The 19278-nt window shown below is 49.2% G+C and overlaps 1 protein-coding gene across 1 annotated transcript in view; it reads left to right on the forward strand.

Annotated features, from left to right (window-relative positions):
• Positions 1-19278, forward strand: part of MFAP5 (microfibril associated protein 5) — a 43676-nt gene that overhangs the window by 8644 nt on the left and 15754 nt on the right. The window contains exons 2-3 of the mRNA XM_027818062.3: positions 16710-16836; positions 17316-17378. Of these exons, the coding sequence (XP_027673863.1) occupies positions 17318-17378 (61 nt within the window). The 5' untranslated portion in view covers positions 16710-16836; positions 17316-17317. The remainder of the gene's footprint in view (positions 1-16709; positions 16837-17315; positions 17379-19278) is intronic.

The following is a 19278-nucleotide window of genomic DNA, read 5'->3' on the forward strand; positions in this document are numbered from 1 at the left end:
AGCAGCTAGTGAAGGGAGGATGCTTAGCTTTCTAACTCCTGGCTCGTGGACACGGGGTGATGTCATCACTCTCTCTGCCAGCTGATTCGCTGGTTGCCAGGCACTCCATCTGTCGGCTTTCCATGAAAATCATGCATCTTAGTTCTGGGCTTTTTCTCTCCTCTCCTTTGTTTATCTGATCCTGCTTTCTCTGTTCCTGGGACATTTTTGTGCTCTCTTCTTGAAACACATATGTGGCCATCCAGGACTTCATGGTTGTCATCTTGCTCCACGCGGAACATCACAGCAGCAGCGATGGAACTGCATTCCTCCTGCTCCAAAAGCCCAGGAACCACTTAAGTTGAAAGAGACTCCCCATTAGCTGTTACCAGTATAGGGTGTATGACACAAAGTGCAGGAGTCCTGTTTTCAGTAGAGGTCAATGGTACATGTATAAGGCATCTGATCTTAGGTTTTAACAGATAAACATTGGTAATCCCCCCCAAAAAATTATAAATTTGAGTTTACCTAATAAAAACTGGAAATGGTTACTCAGTTCATGTTGACTTCACCCTTTTCCCAGTGTAATTTGTGTATAAAGATGATATCCCTGCTCCCTGGCTTGTATCTAAAGGCTTGTCTACATGGAGCAGTAATGCAGACTATGCAGGGATCTAATTTCTAAAATGCACTAACATGTTGCACATTAGTTGGGCCATGTAGACACTTCTTGGTGCACACTAGAATTTCCTAGTGTGCTTTAATGTAGTGCTATTTCAAACAATATTATGTGTATATACCAAGAGAAAGTTCAGAAAAACCGTGATTTTTGGACATCTATATAGAACTCAAAAATAGTTACAGAATAAACCCTGAAAATGAAATTGATAAACCCCCTAAAGCAGAAGCCCTATGTACATACTTCTAGCCAGTTAATTTATATGATTTCCCTACCCATTGCTCTTGTGCTCAATTATGTTCTTTAAATGATCCTGAATTCCTCTTGTTACAGCACAGCGATGGAGCCAGGACTCAGAACCAGGATATATATCTGGAATTCGAAAGTCCTGTGGGATATTAGTGGAAAATAAACTTTAAATATAATTCCTTCTCAAACTGTAACAAATTGCATTAAAGAATGATACACTCAGGTCCCCAAATATTTCTGGAAATGGAAACAAGTGTTACATTTGGGGATATTCAGGGATGGAAAGAAAGGAGAAAGGAAAAGGAGGGAGATATATGAAAAAAGTACCTAGAAAGAGTTACAGAGGGAAGGAGAGAGAAATGTAGTAAGAAAAAGATACAATGGGAGATTAACAGAGGAAGTAGGTTGTGGGGTGGGAGAGCGGGAGGGGGGTAGAAATCAGATGCCTTATACATGTACCATTGACCTCTACTGAAAACAGGACTCTTGCACTTGGTGTCATGCACCCTATACTGGTAACAGCTAATGGGGAGAGAGACTTTTTGACTTTTAAAACATTTAGTAATATCAGTGCAGAAACACAGCAAAAACAAAAATACAAATTCAAAAACAGTTGCCAAGCCCTGAACAGTACAAAGTGCAATTCCAATAGTCTAACTTATAAGCTAATATCTTATATTATATATTATAAACTAAAAACTTATACACTATTTGGATCAATTTATTCAGTCAAATAGCTTATAAAAGTGTATAATATCTAAACTCCAGAAGAGGACGTAAAACCACTAAAAATCTAAAAAAAAAAAACCAAACAAAACACCAAAACAAAAAAGAACATCGGCAATCCCAGTACCAAATAATTTACATCTACTTTTTTAAATGGCCATCTTTGCTTGACCCAAAATAAACTTTGCAAGGCATATCATAGATCTATTTGTGAACCTAAACTTAGCAGTCAAAATAAATACAGTAGGAGAAAAATCAAGGGACAATAAACATAAAATACCCTGAAATAAAACAAATAATGGCTGTAACCTGGACCAAATAAGAAATGTATGAAAAATAGTCTCCTCTGTGTCACAAAAAGAACATGGACACCGACACCTGTGGAGTCAAAAGTTGCACAAACACATTCGTGGCAATAGCCCCGTGAAGAATTCTCCATTGGAGATCACCTATCTTCTTTGTGATTAGAGGCTTGTTTACAGTTCACCAGAATGGATGGGTGGAATCCACCACCAGAAATTGTTTTCCCCCATATTGTATCAGGATCATCAACAGGCATTCAAAAATGACATATCTTGACCACAAGCATAAACAGTGACTTATGGCCTAAAATATTATAAATAAGTTCAGAAGACCCACTGAAGGCAAGCAAGCTGCTAGGCTTGTCAACATCCCAATCCACAGCAGGATCAACAGGCAGGAAAATAGAAGCATTAGTATAATCAGGACTGGTTCCCTCAAGGAGGCAACTGTCCAAACTGGCAATATTACGCCTAGGAAGTGCTGATTCCACCTCTGATAAAAACCAAGAAACCCAGCAAACTGAATGAAAACCAGGCTTGACAGCCAACATATCAGCCGAGACCCACGTAAAATGGTAAGACTAATTACATTAACCAGTTTTGTTATACCTGCTACAATAAGGGAAGAGACAAGACTCCTAGAAACAAGACTAGGAATGTGCATGGCAGGGTTATAAACAAGGAGTTCAGCAAGCAGTCCTGGGAACTCCAGCTGCCTGTCCTGTTGCCTCAGCTTAAAAATAAACACTCTAAATTGAGGCACCAGGGTTCGAAAAAATGTTCCAGATCAGAACCCAAACCCCCTACAGACCAAAGAAAAGCAAAGGCCAGTTGCTTCCAAGAAACGGGCTTATCCTCAAACAACAGCTGTTACAGAGACTGTAACTGAAAAGTAGTGACTCTGCTCAAAGGATCAATGAGACCTTGACCCCCTGGCACAACAGGCAGACACAAACCATTCTGCCTCAGCCAATGATGGCCATCCTAGCAAAAGTCCAAAAGAACCGTCTGAACTTTTTCTTAAAAGCATGGAAGGGGATCCAAAACAATACATTTGTGCCACAACATGGAGGCTGGTAAATTATTAATGACTAACGTCTGCCCTCAGAAGGAAAGTTGAGGCAAACACCATCTTCACTTTTGCAAGTTCCTCTCCAGCTTTTTCATAACTCCCTGCTATTTCCAACCCAAATCATCATCAAGTCCCAGCAAAATATCAAATGCATTAAAGCCAGTTTGGCTCTACAGTAGTGCCCCCGGAAAAACTGGAAGGTTGGAGATTACCCAAATCCCCAGAAGCAGTGTGTCACTCTTCCAATTTACGTGAGCCAAGGAAGCCTGCTCAAAAGAATGCTGATGTTCAGTCAAAACCTGCACAACCATCAATCAGCCTTCATGTTGCCCACAGAGAGGCAGGCAGCCCCTGTACCTGCAGTGAAACCATGACCCAGAAAAACATCCCCTCTCCAATCAGCCGGCCCATCAGTTTGGTTGCCAGCCTCTGTGTGGGTCTCTTGAAAAAATAAAAAAGTGTCCACCTTTTTCTGGGACAGATACTCATAAAGAGCCAAACTTTTGTAATGTCCCTCCACCCATTCACATCAGAGAGCCACATACAAATGTATCCATTAGACCAGTACTCATTAGAAAAAAATAAGAAAAAGGCAGAAACAAAAAACCCCTCCTCCCTCCCAAATCTCAAACAAAACCACCATATTTTCCTATATCCATTAATCCCCAACATTTCCATTGGTCAAAGAGACATGCACTTTGATCATCAGGTTTTTTCAATCCGTAGCACTTCTGTTTGTCAAACTCAGACAGAGACACATCTCATAGCATACTGAGCAGGCAACACAATGAGACTAAGCTCAGGAAACCAATTTCCCCTTAGCCACAGCCAGAAACCTACCAATAGCATCCAGGGTATATCCCCCATCAGGCATTCAGGGCTCACGAATCTGAGGTCATTGAGCCTGAGAATGTGTGGGACGGAGTCACTGCTGACCTCAAGGGTTTGGAGTGTGTGTGTGTGTGTGTGTGTGTGTGTGTGTGTGTCGGGGGGGGGACGGGGGACGACGTCACAGAAACGGGAGGAGCTCCTGGATCGAGGGGGCAAAACTAATGCCTAAGAATTCTCCATGTCCCCAACCTCAGCAGCATCCTGAGCAGTGTGCTCCCTACCCTGCCCAAACTAGCCCGCTTCACTGTACCCTCAGAAACTGGAGCTCCCTTCACAGTCAATGGCCATTTTTTGCTTTGGGGCTTTGCCAGCAAGCCAGACGCCACGGCCCAGGCTGTGGATTCCATAGCCTCTATTACGCAGTCAGGCTCAGGCTGGGAGGCCACTGAGTCAGGAGCCACAAACCCAGTAATGCCATCTCTCTCAGATTGTAAAGGGGCACTAATGCCCCAGACCCAACATCCCAGAGACATCTGGAGCCTGTTGGGACCCAATCCCTGCCACAGCCACCCCACTCTGTGCTTCACTCTCAGAAACCCCACGTTTCCAGGCACAGGGTCAGCATTCCTAGGGGCAGCCTGGTTCTTCTTGGGGCACTGATTAACCAAATGTGTCAGACTCTGCTGGGAGGTTCAGTGTCTGAGCCCCAGCGGTATTGCCTATTAGCAAGAGCCTGTAGGTCCACCAGTGGGGGAACCTGGGCCTTCCCTGCTCCACCAGGTTCCAACCCAGGGCCCTGTGGCTAGCCATTCAGACATGTGGCCTGGAGGATGGATGCCACCAAGCCCGCTCCCTGGGTCACTTCCTATCGCATTCTCAGCCCTCTCCACAGCCTCAACAAGGGTTGGCTTCTGAACTCATGGAGAGGAGGGTGGTTCTCACTGACTGATCCGGAGGCTCTTCTCCTTCAGTTGCAGCCCTCCCCGCATATTCCCTGTCTCCACAGGGGTTTTTGGTGGCTCTGCAGCAGGGTCTGGTGTAGACAGTGTGCTGCTCCAGCAGCCTATCAGCGTAGGACTGCTCCCGTGCTCTGCTCACCCTGACTGAGCTGGGCCGTTCCCTTTTGAGCTCTGCCTCCACTGTGAGCATGCCCAGCAGGTACAGATGGGCATGACTTTCTGGGACCAGTGCTGCTTGTTAACCATTGGCTCCCCATTGTAGGGTTTATATATCCCATCACACTCAGGCTAAGACTGGAAGATGAGTCTTCCTCCTGCCACCTCCCCTCCATTCCGAAAAAAGAAATCAGCATTTGTGTGTGCCTGTTGGTGATGAAGTACCTGGAAGTCATAGGGCTCCAGGAAGAGGTACCACCTCATGATCTAGGTGTTGGTATCCTTCATGGAGTTTATCCAATGGAGACAGGGCATGGTCTATGATGAGTAGGAAGGAGTTCCCTAGGAGACAGACTCAGACTTTAAGATCAGAAGGGACCATCATGGTCATCTAGTCGAGTGGTTTTCAATCTGTGATTCATGCACCCACGGGAAGTGGGATCCCAGATTATGTGTAAGGGGTCTGTGAAAGGTTGTCATTACCATACATCAGTGGTTTTCAGCCTGTGGTCTGCAGATCCCTGGGGGTCCACAGATAAGGCTAAGATTTTCAAAGGGGTCCATACCTAAGATCCCTGTAAGGTGCGTGGCCATGCAGCAGCCTATTTAGCATCGTGCAGGCGCTCAGAGAACCCGCCCAGCTGGGACCGGCCGCAACCAGTCCGAACCCAGCCCCAGCCCCAAACTAGCCCCCAGCCTGCCATAGCTGGGGCAAGAGCACCCCTCCCCCGGCCCCAACTCAGCCATGGACCTGCCGGGGGAGAGGCACCCCTGCCCCGGCCCAAACCCACAACCCAGACCTGGCCCGGACCTGTTGCGGCCAGGGTGCCCTCCCCTGGCCCAAATCCAGCCCCGACCCCGGCTATGTCACACATCACCTCCATATCGGTGCACATAACAAAATTCATTCAGCATGTGTGGGAAAAATTAGAGGGAACACTGGCGTACCTCCATTTGACATTTTTTTAGGAGTCTGCAAATAATAAAAGGTTGAAAACCACTGATCTAGTCTAATCTTCTGCACATTGCAGGCCACAGAACCTCATCCACCCATTCCTGTAATAGACCCCTAACCTCTGGCTGAGTTACTGAAGTCACAGAATCACAGAAATGTAGGGCTGGAAGGAACCTCAAGAGGTCATCTAGTCCAGCCCCCTGATCTGAGGCAGGACCAAGTCTACTGAGACATCCCTGACAGGCGTTTGTCCCGCCTGTTCTTAAAAACCTCCAGTGACAGGGATTCCACAACCTCCCTTGGAAGCCTATTCCAGTGCTTACCTATCCTTATTGTTAGAAAGCTTTTCCTAATTCCCTACCTGCAGATTAAGTCCAATACTTCTTGTCTTACTTTCAGTGGAGATGAAGAACAATCGATCACCATCCTCTCTATAACAGCCCTTAACATATTTGAAGACTTATGAGGTCTCCCCTCAGTTTTCTTTTCTCAGGGACTAAAAATGCCCAGTTTTTTTTTAAACTTTTCCTTATAGGTCAGGTTTTCTAAACATTTTTTCAGTTTTATTGCTCTCCTCTGGACTCTCTCCAGTTTGTCCACATCTTTCCTAAAGTGTGGTGCTCAGAATTGGACATAGCACTCCAGCTGAGGCCTCCCCAAGTCCTCAAATCATCATTAGGGCTACGATTTTGTCACAGAGGTCATAGAAGTCATGGAATCTGTAACTTCCACAGACCTCCATGACTTGAGCCTCCAGCGCCTGGGAGCTGTAGGGTCCCTTGCCACCCCTGGCAGCTGGGAACTGCAGGGGCCAAGCTCGCAGCTGCCAGCTGGGGCAGGGGTGCCCAAGAGCTCCCATGCCATGGGGAGACCCCAAGCTCCTAGCCACCACAGGCAGTGGGCCCCCCCCCCCCGTGAGCTCCCGGCTACTATAGAGGTGCTTTGCAGCTCCTGGCTGCTGCGGAAGCCCTGGAGCACAGAGCTGCCATGGACGGCTGGGGTGCCGCAGAGCATGAAGCCGCCATGTGCAGCTGGGGTGCCCTGGAGCTCCGAGCCACTGCAGGCCATTGGGGTGCCCTGGAGCTCCCAGCTGCCATGGGCTGCTGGAGTACCCTGGAGCTCTGAGCCCTGCCACGGGCAGTAGGGGGACCCTGTAGCTCTGAGACAAGCTCCTCTGGGTGGTGTGGGGAGCCTGCAGCTCCCTATTTTGTCATGCATATTTTTAGTAAAAGTCACGGATAGTCACAGAAGCCCGTGACCTTTTTCTTTATTCATAGAATCATAGAACTGGAAGGGACCTTGAGAGTTCATCTAGTCCAGTCCTTGCACTCATGGCAGGACTAAGTGCCTGTGACCTATCTGTGGCTTTTACTAAAAAGATGTGTGACAAAATCTTAGCCTTAATCATGACTTAACTTCAAATTACAGAGAATCTACCATTTGAACAAGTTTAAACCTGCAAGTGACCCATGCACCACGCTGCAGAAGAAGGTGGGGGAATAGCTTCAGCGTATTGTGTTGCATAGTCCACGATCAATAATGTGGGTTTTCTCAAGGGGCCCCACTAAATGCCCACCCATTCAAAAGGTACTTCCACCACTGAGAGTGGAACCAGGGTGTCCCTTTGGGTCCTCCCAGCTGACATTCAGGGCATGAGGCACAAAAATTGCCTATTTCTTTGTGTATCCCCAGCCAGAAGAACCCGAGGGCCATTCTCTCCAGCATCTTTTCTCTCTCCAAGTGTCCCACACATAGCACCAGGTGTGCTGGGTGGAGAACCATCTGGCAGAGCTTTTTGGGGACCAGGAGCTGTCTCAATGTCTCCTGCATTTGGGGGTCCCACATTACCCTGTAAAGCCATTGATTCCGGAGCTTGAAGTGGGGCCACTGCTTTAGTTGTCGAGATTTACGCTTTTCTCCATCAGAGAAGGCTATCTGCTCCCATGCCCAGCTCCGAGTCTGGACATGTTGCTGCTCCTGCATGAAATCTTCATTCTTAGGTAGCCATATAGGACTTACACCTTTGGGTGCCCCTGAGCTATCAGGCAGCTAGGTTGACATTCCTGGCTGACAGGAATGACCTTCCCCAGGGTCTTCCATTTTGCCCTGCCCCATAAACCCCCTCTGGGATTGGGCTGATTTCCATTTTTGGGGGAGGGGTGGGTGGGTCTCTGCTCCACCATTTCAGAACCTCCTCAACCATTTTCAGCCCTGCCTTAGTATCCTGGGGTAGACCAGGGTGCCCAATAGCCCTATCCAGTAGGTCTTGGTGTAGCCCCTTATCCTCAGCTGCATTTCCATTGTGGGGTAGGGTTAAATGTCCCAGTCTATGCACTGGGGATAGATAGGAGTGCTTGACATGTCGAGAGACTACTAAATTTTCTTGCACAATTGTTTGGTTGCATCCAGAGTCTACCAGCCTGTTACCTCAGGCCCAGTGACCCATGCTAGGATTAGCATCTTGGCTGGGTGCTGTCTGCAAGCCTTAATGCATGCAGTCCAGGTCTGGCTATAGCTGCAGTCCAAGGGGTATTCCTACCTAAAAATGTCCTTTCTGTCCACACTCAAAACAGTTACCCTTTGGAGCTGCGGCTGGCTGGCCCTCCTCTGGGGTTGTGGAGTTTTCCAGGGGGCATTTACCCCCCTTCCCAGGGACCTTGGTCCCCTTGCAGCTCCACCTTGGTGGCGGGGGTCAGGCCCTGTGGACAGGAGCAATCTAAAGTGGAGCATCCAATTCAGCAATCCTGGGCTCTCCATCCCAGCCCAGCCTCCACTATGTGTCGGTGTCCTGAGTTCAGGTGTCTTGGTCCTAAGTATCAGCGAGGCCGGACCCTCTGCAGCCACATAATTCTCCATTAGGGTTACGGCCTCTGCCAGTGTTGCTGGTCGATGGCGCTTCACCCATCCTCTCCCACCGGCCAGGAGAACCTGGATGAACTGCTCCAGCAGCATAGGGTCTGCTACTTGTACTCCAGTCGGCTTCTTGGTGTCCAGCCACAGCCAGTACCAATGCTGTTCTTTCAGGCACTGTGCCACTACCCCAGCCACGCTCCCGGCGGGTATTTTTCCTTCCTGAATCACTGGTGGAATGTCTCGGGGTTGATAACCATGTAGTCTAAAATGGCTGCTTCTACGTTAACGTAATCCAGTGCCTCTATGGGGTCCAGGATCCTGTAGGCGACTTGGGCAGGTCCCATCAAATACGGGGCTATGAGGATGGCCCAGTGTTCCTGTGGCCAGCACGCTGCAGCAGCCAGCTCCTCAAAAGGTAGCCAAGAAGGCTTCTGAGTCACTCTCGTGACCCATTTTCGTGAGCTTGATGGGCAGCCCAGGGGGAGGAACATCACCTGAGTGTCCTGGCAACGCAGCGTTAGATGCGCTCTGGAGGCCGTCCAGGAGTTCCGCTACCGTTGCGTAGGCATTGCTGTTGCTCCTGCCGCTGTGCTGCCAGCTCTCTGAGCAGCTGCTGCTGCTGGGCTGCTTGCTGTTGCTGCTGGCAGGTATCAGTTGCAGTAGCTGCCCCTTGTTGTTGCTGTTTTTGGACTGCCTGCTGTTGTTGGCTCGCTATTATCCATTTAATCAGCTTTTCTGCATCCATGGTCTCCTTTGGGCCAGTTTTGTCGGTAGGTGCACCTTCCTCTTATCGGAACTGAGTCGATGCCCATGTTCACCACCAGTTGTCCGGGTCTTTGGTGTTCAATCCCCAGCGGTATTGCCTAGTGTCGAGAGTCTAAGGCTGGTGGTAGGGGAACCCAGGCCCTCCTACTTCAGCAAGTGCAACCTAGGGCCCTGTGACTGGTCAGTTGGATCTGCAGCCTAGTGTGCAGACACCCCCCAAGCCTGGTCCCTGGGTCGTTTGCTACCACATCCTCAGCCCCCTTCAAAGCCACAACAAGGGTTGGCTTATGAACTCACGGAAGGGGGGTGTGTTCTCATTGACTGTGATCTGGAGGCTCTTCTTCAGTTGTGGCCTCCTGGCCCTGGTCTCCATAGGGACCTTTGGTGGCTCTGCAGCAGGTCTGGTCCTGGTGGTGTGGAGGTCCTGTGGTCTCTCTGCAGGAACTACCAGCACAGGACTGCACCCCTGCTCTGCCTGAGCTGGGACACCCCCCTTTGAGCTCTGCCTCCATCATGAGCATGCCCAGCAGGTGTGGCTGAGCATGATCTTCTGGGCCCAAAGCTGCTTGTTAACTCTTGGTTCCCTGGTGTGGGGTTATACAACCAATCACAGACTCCCCACAATGAAAACAGGTCATGTCCTCAGTGGCAACAAACACATATGTAGTCACACTTCCCAATCCTATACTTCAGGGAAACCTTTAAAACTTTGGAAGCATTTTTTAACATAGAATCATAGAACTGGAAGGGACCTGCTCTTAAAAATCTCCAATGATGGAGATTCCACAGCCTCCCTAGGCAATTTATTCCAGTGCTTAACCACCCTGACAGTTAGGAAGTTTTCCCTAATGTCCAACCTAAACCTCCCTGGCTGCAATTTAAGCCCATTGCTTCTTGTCCTATCCTCAGAAGTTAACGAGAACAATTTTACTCCCTCCTCCTTGTAACAACCTTTTATGTACTTGAAAACTATCATCATGTCCCCTCTCAGTCTTCTCCAGACTAAAACCCAGTTTTTTCCATCTTCCCTCATAGATCATAATTTCTAGACCTTTAATAATTTTTGTTGCTCTTCTATGGATTTTCTCCAATTTGTCCACATCTTTCCTGAAATGTGGTGCTCAGAACTGAGCACAATATTCCAGTTGAGGCCTAATCAGCACAGAGTAGAGCAGAAGAATTACTTCTTGTGTCTTGCTTACAACACTCTTGCTAATACAGCTGTGATGGCGTTGGGACTCACCACCACAGTGCCTCCTGTTGGTAACTCTGGGAATTAGCTCAGTCCATGTGGAGCGCCCTCCGCTGGCGGTGTCCGGTCCATCTCTCACCCTCTGTTAGCATCCGGACCCGCTTTGCTCCCTTCTCGCAGTGACCTCTTCAGGATACTGCCCTCCGGCAGTGCCCCCTAGTCCACACTCACCCCCTTCCCGGGGTGGGGTGGTTAACAGCAGTCTTTTCTCTTCACCCTAGCTGCAGTGGCCAACCACCTCCCCAAAATGTAACCCCTTCTATCAGGGGTCAGATGCAGTCTGCTGTGGCTATGCCTACTGGCCAGGTGTAGTACAAGGGGGAAGGGAGGACCCAGGCCCACCCTTTACTCTGGGTCCCAGCCCAGGGACCCTCTAATAGCAGCCTCCCTGCCCTCCTTTGCTCCCCTTGTCCACTTCTCTCTGGGCTGCTTCCCCTTCAGCCCCCTTGCGGGCCCTTCTATCAGGGCCTGCAGCCTGGCAGGTATTGGACTGGATCTCTCCTTAGCTCCGGCTGGGCTGGGCTGGGCTGGGCTGGGCTGGGCTGGGCTGGGCTGGGCTGGGCTGGGCTCCTTCACTCAGGAGACAGACCTTCTCCCTTGAAAGTCTGGGAGAGACTGCCTGCCTCTGCCCTGGGCAGCCTTTATATAGGGCCTAGCCTGGCCCTGATGGGCTGCCTCTTGCTCAGCCCTGATTGGTTCCCCGCAGGCCCTCTCTGATTGGCTGCCTGTCTGCACATCTGCTGTGGCCTTCTGTAGCCCAATCTGGCCTGGGGGTGGGGCACCGCCTCACCACAACATCCCAGAATGATCTTTGCTTTTTTTGCAACAGTGGTAAACTGTTGACTCATATTTAGCTTGTGATCCACTGTAGCCCCAGATCGTTTTCCGCAGTACTCCTTCCTAAGCAGTCATTTCCCGTTTTGTGTGTGTGCAACTGATTGTTCCTTCCTAAGTGGAGTACTTTGCATTTGTCCTTATTGAATTTCATCCTGTTTACTTCAGACCATTTCTCCAGTTTGTCCACATTATTTTGAATTTTAATCCTATCCTCCAAAGCTCTTGCAACCCCTCCCAGCTTGGTATTGTTCGCAAACTTTATAAATTTGTTCTGTATGCCATTTTCTAAATCATTGATGAAGTTATTGAACAGAACCAGACCCAGAACTGATTCCTGTAGACCCCTCTTGATAGGCCCTTCTAGCTTGACTGTGAACCACTGATAACTACTCTCTGGGAACAGTTTTCCAACCAGTTAAGCACCCACCTTATAATAGCTCCATCTAGGTTGTACTTCCCTAGTTTGTTTATGAGAAGGTCATGCAAGATAGTATCGAAAGCCTTACTAAAGTCAAGATATACCACATCTACTACTTCCCCCCCATCCACAAGACTTGTTACCCTGTCAAAGAAAGCTGTTAGATTGATTTGACATGATTTGTTCTTGACAAACCCACGCTGACTGTTACTTATCACCTTATTATCATCTAGGTGTCTGCAAATTGATTGCTTAATTATTTGCTCTATTATCTTTCCAGATACTGAAGTTAAACTGACCGGTCTGTAATTCCGCGGATTTTCTTTATTTGCCTTTTTATAGATTGGCACTCTATTTGCCCTTTTCCAGTCCTCGGAAATCTCTCCCATCTTCCATGACTTTTCAAAGATAATAACTAATGGCTCTGATATCTCCTCAGTTAGCTCCTTGAGTATTCTAGAGAGACATGCCAAACGTGCGCGTGCAAAAAAAACCCACCATGGAAATTGAGCTTGTTTTTGGCCTAATTGGCTTGTGAGTTGCTTGTTGGCAAATTTTTGGCTTGTAGCTTGTTGCTTGTTCCTTCTTTTTTTTTTTTTATCAGCTCCCGGCAAGCAGGGGCAAGGGGGGCAAGCGGGGCAATGGTTTAGAGAGTCAGGGGTGCACAGCGGGCCCAGCACAGTCCCAGACCGCATGCTGGGGGGGATCTAGTCACATACAGTGTTGGGGTTCTTAGAGATTGGCTTGTTTTGGCCTTGCTTTGAAATGGGATTAGCTTGATTTTTGGCTCATTGTGAGTCGGGATGCTTATTTACCATGTGAAAGTTAGCAACTGTGATTCTAGGATATATTTCATGAGGCTCTGCCAATCTGAAGACATCTAACTTGTCTAAGTAATTTTTAATGTGTTATTTCCCTATTTTGGCTTCTGATCCTACATCATTTTCACTGGTATTCATTAAGTTAGATGTTCAATTACTACTAAACTTGTTGATGAAAACAGAAACAAAAAAGTCATTTAGCACTTCTGCCATTTCCACATTTTCTGTTATTGTTTTTCCCCCCTCATTGAGTAATGGTCTGTGTTATATCCTTGGGGGCAACAGTTTTAGGAAGAAATCACTGGAGACAGAGAGAGCTGTAAACCTTAAAAGCAGACATTTATTGCCACTCACTGAACTAACCAAACACCAGCCAAAACGGGCTGGGCTATCCCCTAATAATCTAACTCAGTTGCCATAGCAACACAAGATTCTATTACCACGACAAGCAAATACACAACAGTCCGACCCTGTTCTTGGTCTTTCTTTTGCTTCTAATGTATTTGTAGAATGTTTTCTTGTTACCCTTTATGTCTCCGGTGAATGTAATCTCGTTTTGTGCCTTGGCCTCTCGAATTTTGTCCCTACATGCTTGTGGTTTTTTTTATATTCATCCTTTGTAATTTGACCTAGTTTCCACTTTTTGTGGGACTCTTTTTTGAGTTTCAGATCATTGAAGATCTGCTGGTTAAACCAGGGTGGTCTCTTGCCATACTTCCTATCTATTTTACGCAGTGGGATAGTTTGCTCTTTTACCTGCCTATGAAAGCACAAGACATGCCAAACCTCTGGGGCTTTTCAGCCCATATTAATTCTCCTGATAGGGCTAGTGATCTTACCATAACTAGCCAGGTCTCTAGCCATCTGCTTATTTCCTAAAAAAGGAGGAACATTAGAGACAGTGACTTTAACAGCAGGTGTTGGGAGCAGCAAAACAGGAACAAAAACACCTCGCACAACAATCCCTCCACAACCACCTGCTCAACAAGGCTAAGCGAGACAACAAACACAACAACCTCCTTACTCATGTGGAAGGTGTACATCACATTTTTAAACCCAATCACCTTCCCCACAGCTAGAACACATTCTCCCCCAAAGGCAGAGACTGGAGGCAAAATCCACAACCCAGGGCCATGTGTTAAACCAGGGGTGGGCACACTTTTTGGCCCAAGAGCCACATTGGGGTGCGAAACTGCATGGAGGGCCAGGTAGAGAAGGCTGTGCCTCCCCCTAAATAGCCTGGCCCTGCCCCCTATTCGCCCTCTCCCACTTTCCGCCCCCTGACTGCCCCCCTCAGAACTCCCGACCCATCCAACCCCCCCCCAATCCCCGTGCCCTGACCATCCCCCGGGACCCCCTACCCCTTATCCAACCCCCTGCCCCCACCCCCCTTACCATGCAGCTCGCACCCTGCTGCCTGGACGGAGCCAGCCGCGCTGTCCGCAGGGCAAGCTTAGGCTGCAGGGGAGGGGGGACAGCAGGGGAGGGGCTATGGGCTAGCCTCCCCAACCAGGAGCTGAAGGGCCAGGCAGGATGGTCCCGTGGGCCGTAGTTTGCCCACCTCTGCGTTAAACCCTCAGAATCTGCAACAAACTGAGGTCTCTGTCCCCCCAGTCCAGAGCGCAGACAAAAGCCTACTAAAACAAACGAAGTCCTGAAATTAAATCCCAAACTCCAAAACTAAAACACAAAAACCAAAGCTCCATATCCCCAGCAGAAAGAACAGCAAAGCACACCCACTCTCCAGAGGCGGATTAAGGTTTTGTGGGGTCTGGGCCAGAACAAGTGGAGGGACCCCTCCCCAGCCCTTCTGCCTGCGGTCCCACCCCCATTCCATCCCTTCCACCTGCAGCCCCGCCCATGGCCTCACCCTGTTCTGCTCCTTCCACCTGCGGCCCCACCCCTGTTCCACCCCTAGCCCCACACCTTCCACACACACCCCCTCAAACACACACTGCGGCCGGCAATCCATTTGCTCCTTTCTGCCTATCCTAGACGGGAGAAGCTCCGTTTCCCATGCCAAGGCCCCGGGGCCGCAGCAGGGAGTGACAGCTCCCCCAGCCCTCAGGCCGTGGCAGGAAGCAAGAGTGCCTCCAGTCCCAGGGCCGCAGGGGCTTCCCCCATGCCTCCTGGCGCTTATGCCACGAATAGGGTCAGGGAATGGAGGCTTCCCCCTGCCCCTCCCAGTGCTGCTACCTGGGTTGGGGTGTTGGGGCTTCTCCTGCTCCACCCGCCAAGCGTCTCTGTCAGGGCTTCCGGGCTTCCATCACCCGGTGGCAGATTTTTTTCCAGGGCCCCCCAATTGGCCAGGGCCTCATCGGTCCAGTGGCTAATCCGCCACTGCCACTCTCAGCCTCGCTCCAACAATCCTCTGAGAGTGACAGAGAGAGAGAGAGAGAGTAACAGGAAAATGGAGAGAGAGAGAGAGAGAAACAATATGCTTTCTACAGGGATTTGTTCGACACTAGTAAATCAACTCTGAGAATTTGGCAGGTGGTCGAATTATAACCCAGGGCCCTGGTGCTTCCTGTTACCTAGGAGTGCCTGGGAGCAGATAACAGCAGGTATGGTGTTGCAGCCACACCCGTGCTTTTTCATTAATTTGTCCGGTGACAGAGCAGAGCAGTTTATGGACAGGTAGTGAGAAGCGTACATTCCTTTAGCATGGGGAGAATGACTCTTGCGATTTCTAAGCTCTGGAGTTTTTAATAAAAGTTAAACAGTTGTTAGGGAAATCCAGGTGAGTCCTGGCAGTGCTTCAATGCACGAGAGAATAGCAGGAAGATAGGGTGGGGGAGAAAGAGACTAAGGCTATGTTTACACTTAATGTGATATAACTTATGTCGTTTGGGGGTGTGAAAAAGCCACCCCCTTAAGCGATGTAAGTTACACCGACCTAAGGATTGGTGTAAGACAGTGCTACATCTGCAGGAGAGCTTCTCCCGCCAACATAGCTACCTCCACTTGTGGGGCTGGAGTAGTTTAAGCTGATGGGGGAGCTCTCTCCCGTCGGCTTAGAGCGGTTACATTAGAGCAGCGGTTCTCAAACTGTAGGTCAGGACTCCAAAGTGGGTCATGCTCCCATTTTAATGGAGTCACCAGGGCTGGTGTTAGACTTGCTGGGGCCTGGGGCTGAAGCCAAAGCCTGAGCCCCAATGCCCAGGGTTGAAGCTCAAAGGCTTCAGCCCTGGGTGCCATGGCTTGGGCTTCAGCTTCAGCCCTCGCATGCAGGGCTGAAACTCTTGGGAGTCAGCTTTGGCCCCCCCCCAAGCCTGGGGCACTGGGGCTCAGGCTTCATCTTTGGCTCCCTTCCCAGGCTGGCGGATCGCGAGCTGATCTCAGGCTTCGGTCACCCCACCCAGGCCATCAGATCTCAGGCTTCGGTCCCCCCTCCTGGGGTTGTGTCATAATTTTTGTTGTCAGAAAGGGGTCACAGTACAATGAAGTTTGAGAACGCCTGCATTAGAGAGCTTAAAGTGTAGCTATAACCTAAAGCAATGGGGTAAGAGCAAATGGCTGAGTGACGGGGGAAAAAGTGTGAGAGAGGAGGGAGTGAAAGAGAAGGGGGGAGACCCAGGAGAGAGGAGGTGGCGGATGAGAGGGAGAGAGGGTTTCTGCACTGGATGGCAGAGTGAAACAGGACACACGTGTATGACATAGATACTGGGAATCCATCCCTGGCACTGGCCCATCCAGAGGGAACGGGAGGAGCTGGCTCTCTTTGGATCATAATAAACTGGAATGAGGGTGTGGGCTGCTTCTCCTCACCCCCCCCCCCTTCCTCTCATTCCATCCGCATTATACCACCAAATCCTGCTACTTCTCTCTGTTTTTTTCTAAAATCGTATTTTGAAGACGACCAAAAGTGGAACGTTTTCTGGGAGTGGCTGTGTGTGCCTCACACTCCAGCCAAAGTAGAGGACCAGCCAAAGGGGGAAGAGACAGCGTCTGCAGCCGAAGAGAGTGGAGATCGTGGACAACAGTGAGTGAAGGAGACTCTATCCCTTTCCCCAACACCCCAAAGAATAAGTTCCCGAGAGAAGGGGGAGGAGGGAGATAATGATGGGAAACTTTTCTAAGGGTTCCAGGCAATAACATGAGCAAATGGGTGAGAAAAAGAGAGGGAGGGGGATGAATATTTGGGGTGGATGGATGGGGAGAGAGAACAAATGGAGGGAGAGAGAAAATGAATTGAGAGGGGAGGTGGAAGGAGAAAGAAAGAAGGCAGACAGGATGCTATCTCCAATCCAAAATGTCTGGGGAAGGAGCTGGAGAATGGCAGTGACAGAGCAGGAGGGAGATAGATGGAGGGAGAGAGGATGAGGAGAAGGAGTGCGTCTGGGAGAGGGATTTGCAGTCAGTGGGTGAGGACAGTGTCTGGCCTGCAGGGGGAAGGTCTCCCTGTTCCTGGTGCAGTTTGTGCCAGACTCTCATCTGACCCCTCTCTCTTTCACTTTGTAGGAATGATGACTTTTGGAGCCCGTGCACTGCTGTGCATCATAACCCTCTCTGTCCTCCCAGCTGGTGAGTCACCGCCCCATGGAAGCCACATCAGGGCTCTCTCCCCTTTCTTTGCCACGTGGAGGCTCACACAGAGACCACTGTTCAGTGACAAGACGGAAAGGACACACACACACAGATGGAGAGTGACAGGGGAAGAAAAAGGGGAGAGTGCAGGAGAGGATGGAGAGAATGCTGGAGGGAAGTTTGAGAAGCAGTGATCAGTGCCCATATATTCTCCTTCTCCTAAGTAGCATGGATAGGAGCAGAGAGAGGTTCAGGGAGTCTAAGCAGAGGGGAAATGCATGTATGCAGATTGTTCCCCTACCAAACATAGTTGCCATTTCGCTTGGTTCTGCCTGGTTGGTGGGATGAACGGAAACAGGTTGGAGTGGCCAGGCAGAGATAGAGGAGTCAGTGAACAGCTCCTCTAAATATTATGAGCCTCCTTTCACACTGGTGTAAATCAAGAGGGGCTCCTTGCAGTCAATGAGTTACACAGGCGTGACATAGATGTATGTGAGAGGTGGCTTAGGACCAACGGTTAGGAAAAGGTGTAGCTGTCGTATGTGCTCAGAGGGGAGCATAATGTATTCTCAGCTGGATATGATGGGGGGCAGCAGATCGTTGGAACCCTGGTCTCCCAGACACTGCCTGGGGCAGTGTCTCAGACCGGGTATGCAGAGCACGTCAAGCTGGTCCATGGAACTTGTTCCGTCACAGTGGTGAAAAACATCTATCAGTCTTCAAACATGGATGCTTTCTGCTGGTTGTTCCCCATTCCTGGCCTCATTGGCTTTCCAGAGGCTTTTCTGACCAGTTAAGCTCAGGATTCCAAGCTTCTCTCCACCTGCTGCTTCATGTCTGTCTGTGCTCTGAGTTTCTTTGTCATAAATTCAGGTGGGATTAAATTTGCAGATGATGCCAAAATTGGAGAAGGCAGCACAAAACTGAAGAGTAAGCTGGAGAGAGTGGAGAAGAGAATGAGGAATGATTCCATTTTAATGGATAGAGAGTGCTGTACCCAAGGAGAGAGAGAACCAGGGGATAGGTATCGAATAGGGGATATAGCCTGACAGTTGCACCCTTCACATTAAAGCAAGTTTATTCCATTCTCCCATCATTAGACATCAGCCTGTGTTGAAATGTTTGGATCCAGAGAGGGACATCCCCATTATTCAGTGGCTGTTTGGATCTGGCATGTTTCTGTTCCTAATAGTACTTTTTCCCATAAGCAAGTACTTTAGCTATCACAGAGCAAATGTGAGCTGGTGACTCACAGAGCAGGGAGGAGAGGCAGCCCTGGCACAATCTTGATCTTAAAGGTGACCTGCAAAGTAAAAAGAAAAAGAGGTTGTGTCCTTTTTGGTGTTTTTCTGATGCACAAACAAGGCTTGAAAGGGTTTTCTCCTCCTTGTTTTTTACCCCAGGCCAGGTCGACGCTAAGAAGTTAGGTTGACCCAGCTACATTGCTCAGAGGGGTGAAAAATCCACACCCCGACTGGCGTAGTTAAGCTGACCCAACCCCTGTTGTAGACAGCACTAGGTTGACGGAAGAATTCTTCCACTGACCTAACTATTGCCTCTGAGAGAGGTGCATAACCAATGCCAGTGAGATAACCTCTCCTGTCCGGTTAGGTAGCATTTACACTGAAGTGCTACAGCAGCACCAGTACAGCAAGTGCCGCTGAAGCATTTCAAGTGTAGACAGGACCTTAGAAATATCAGGAATGTCCGGGTTGGTCATTTTGTTTTGTTGAAGGGTTAGTTGGCGATTTAGATAACTGGAGTGTGGCTTTTTCACCCTCCTAAGTAAGGGGTGAGGGTGCCACATCTTTAACAATGAGTGCTTTCCTCCTAAGTGATTGTCACGAGTTTGAATTAAGTAGGTGTTAATACAAGCAAACAAATTAAACAGCCTAAA

This window comes from Chelonia mydas, chromosome 1 (genome assembly GCF_015237465.2).
Source record: "Chelonia mydas isolate rCheMyd1 chromosome 1, rCheMyd1.pri.v2, whole genome shotgun sequence".
Lineage (NCBI taxonomy): Eukaryota > Metazoa > Chordata > Testudines > Cheloniidae > Chelonia > Chelonia mydas.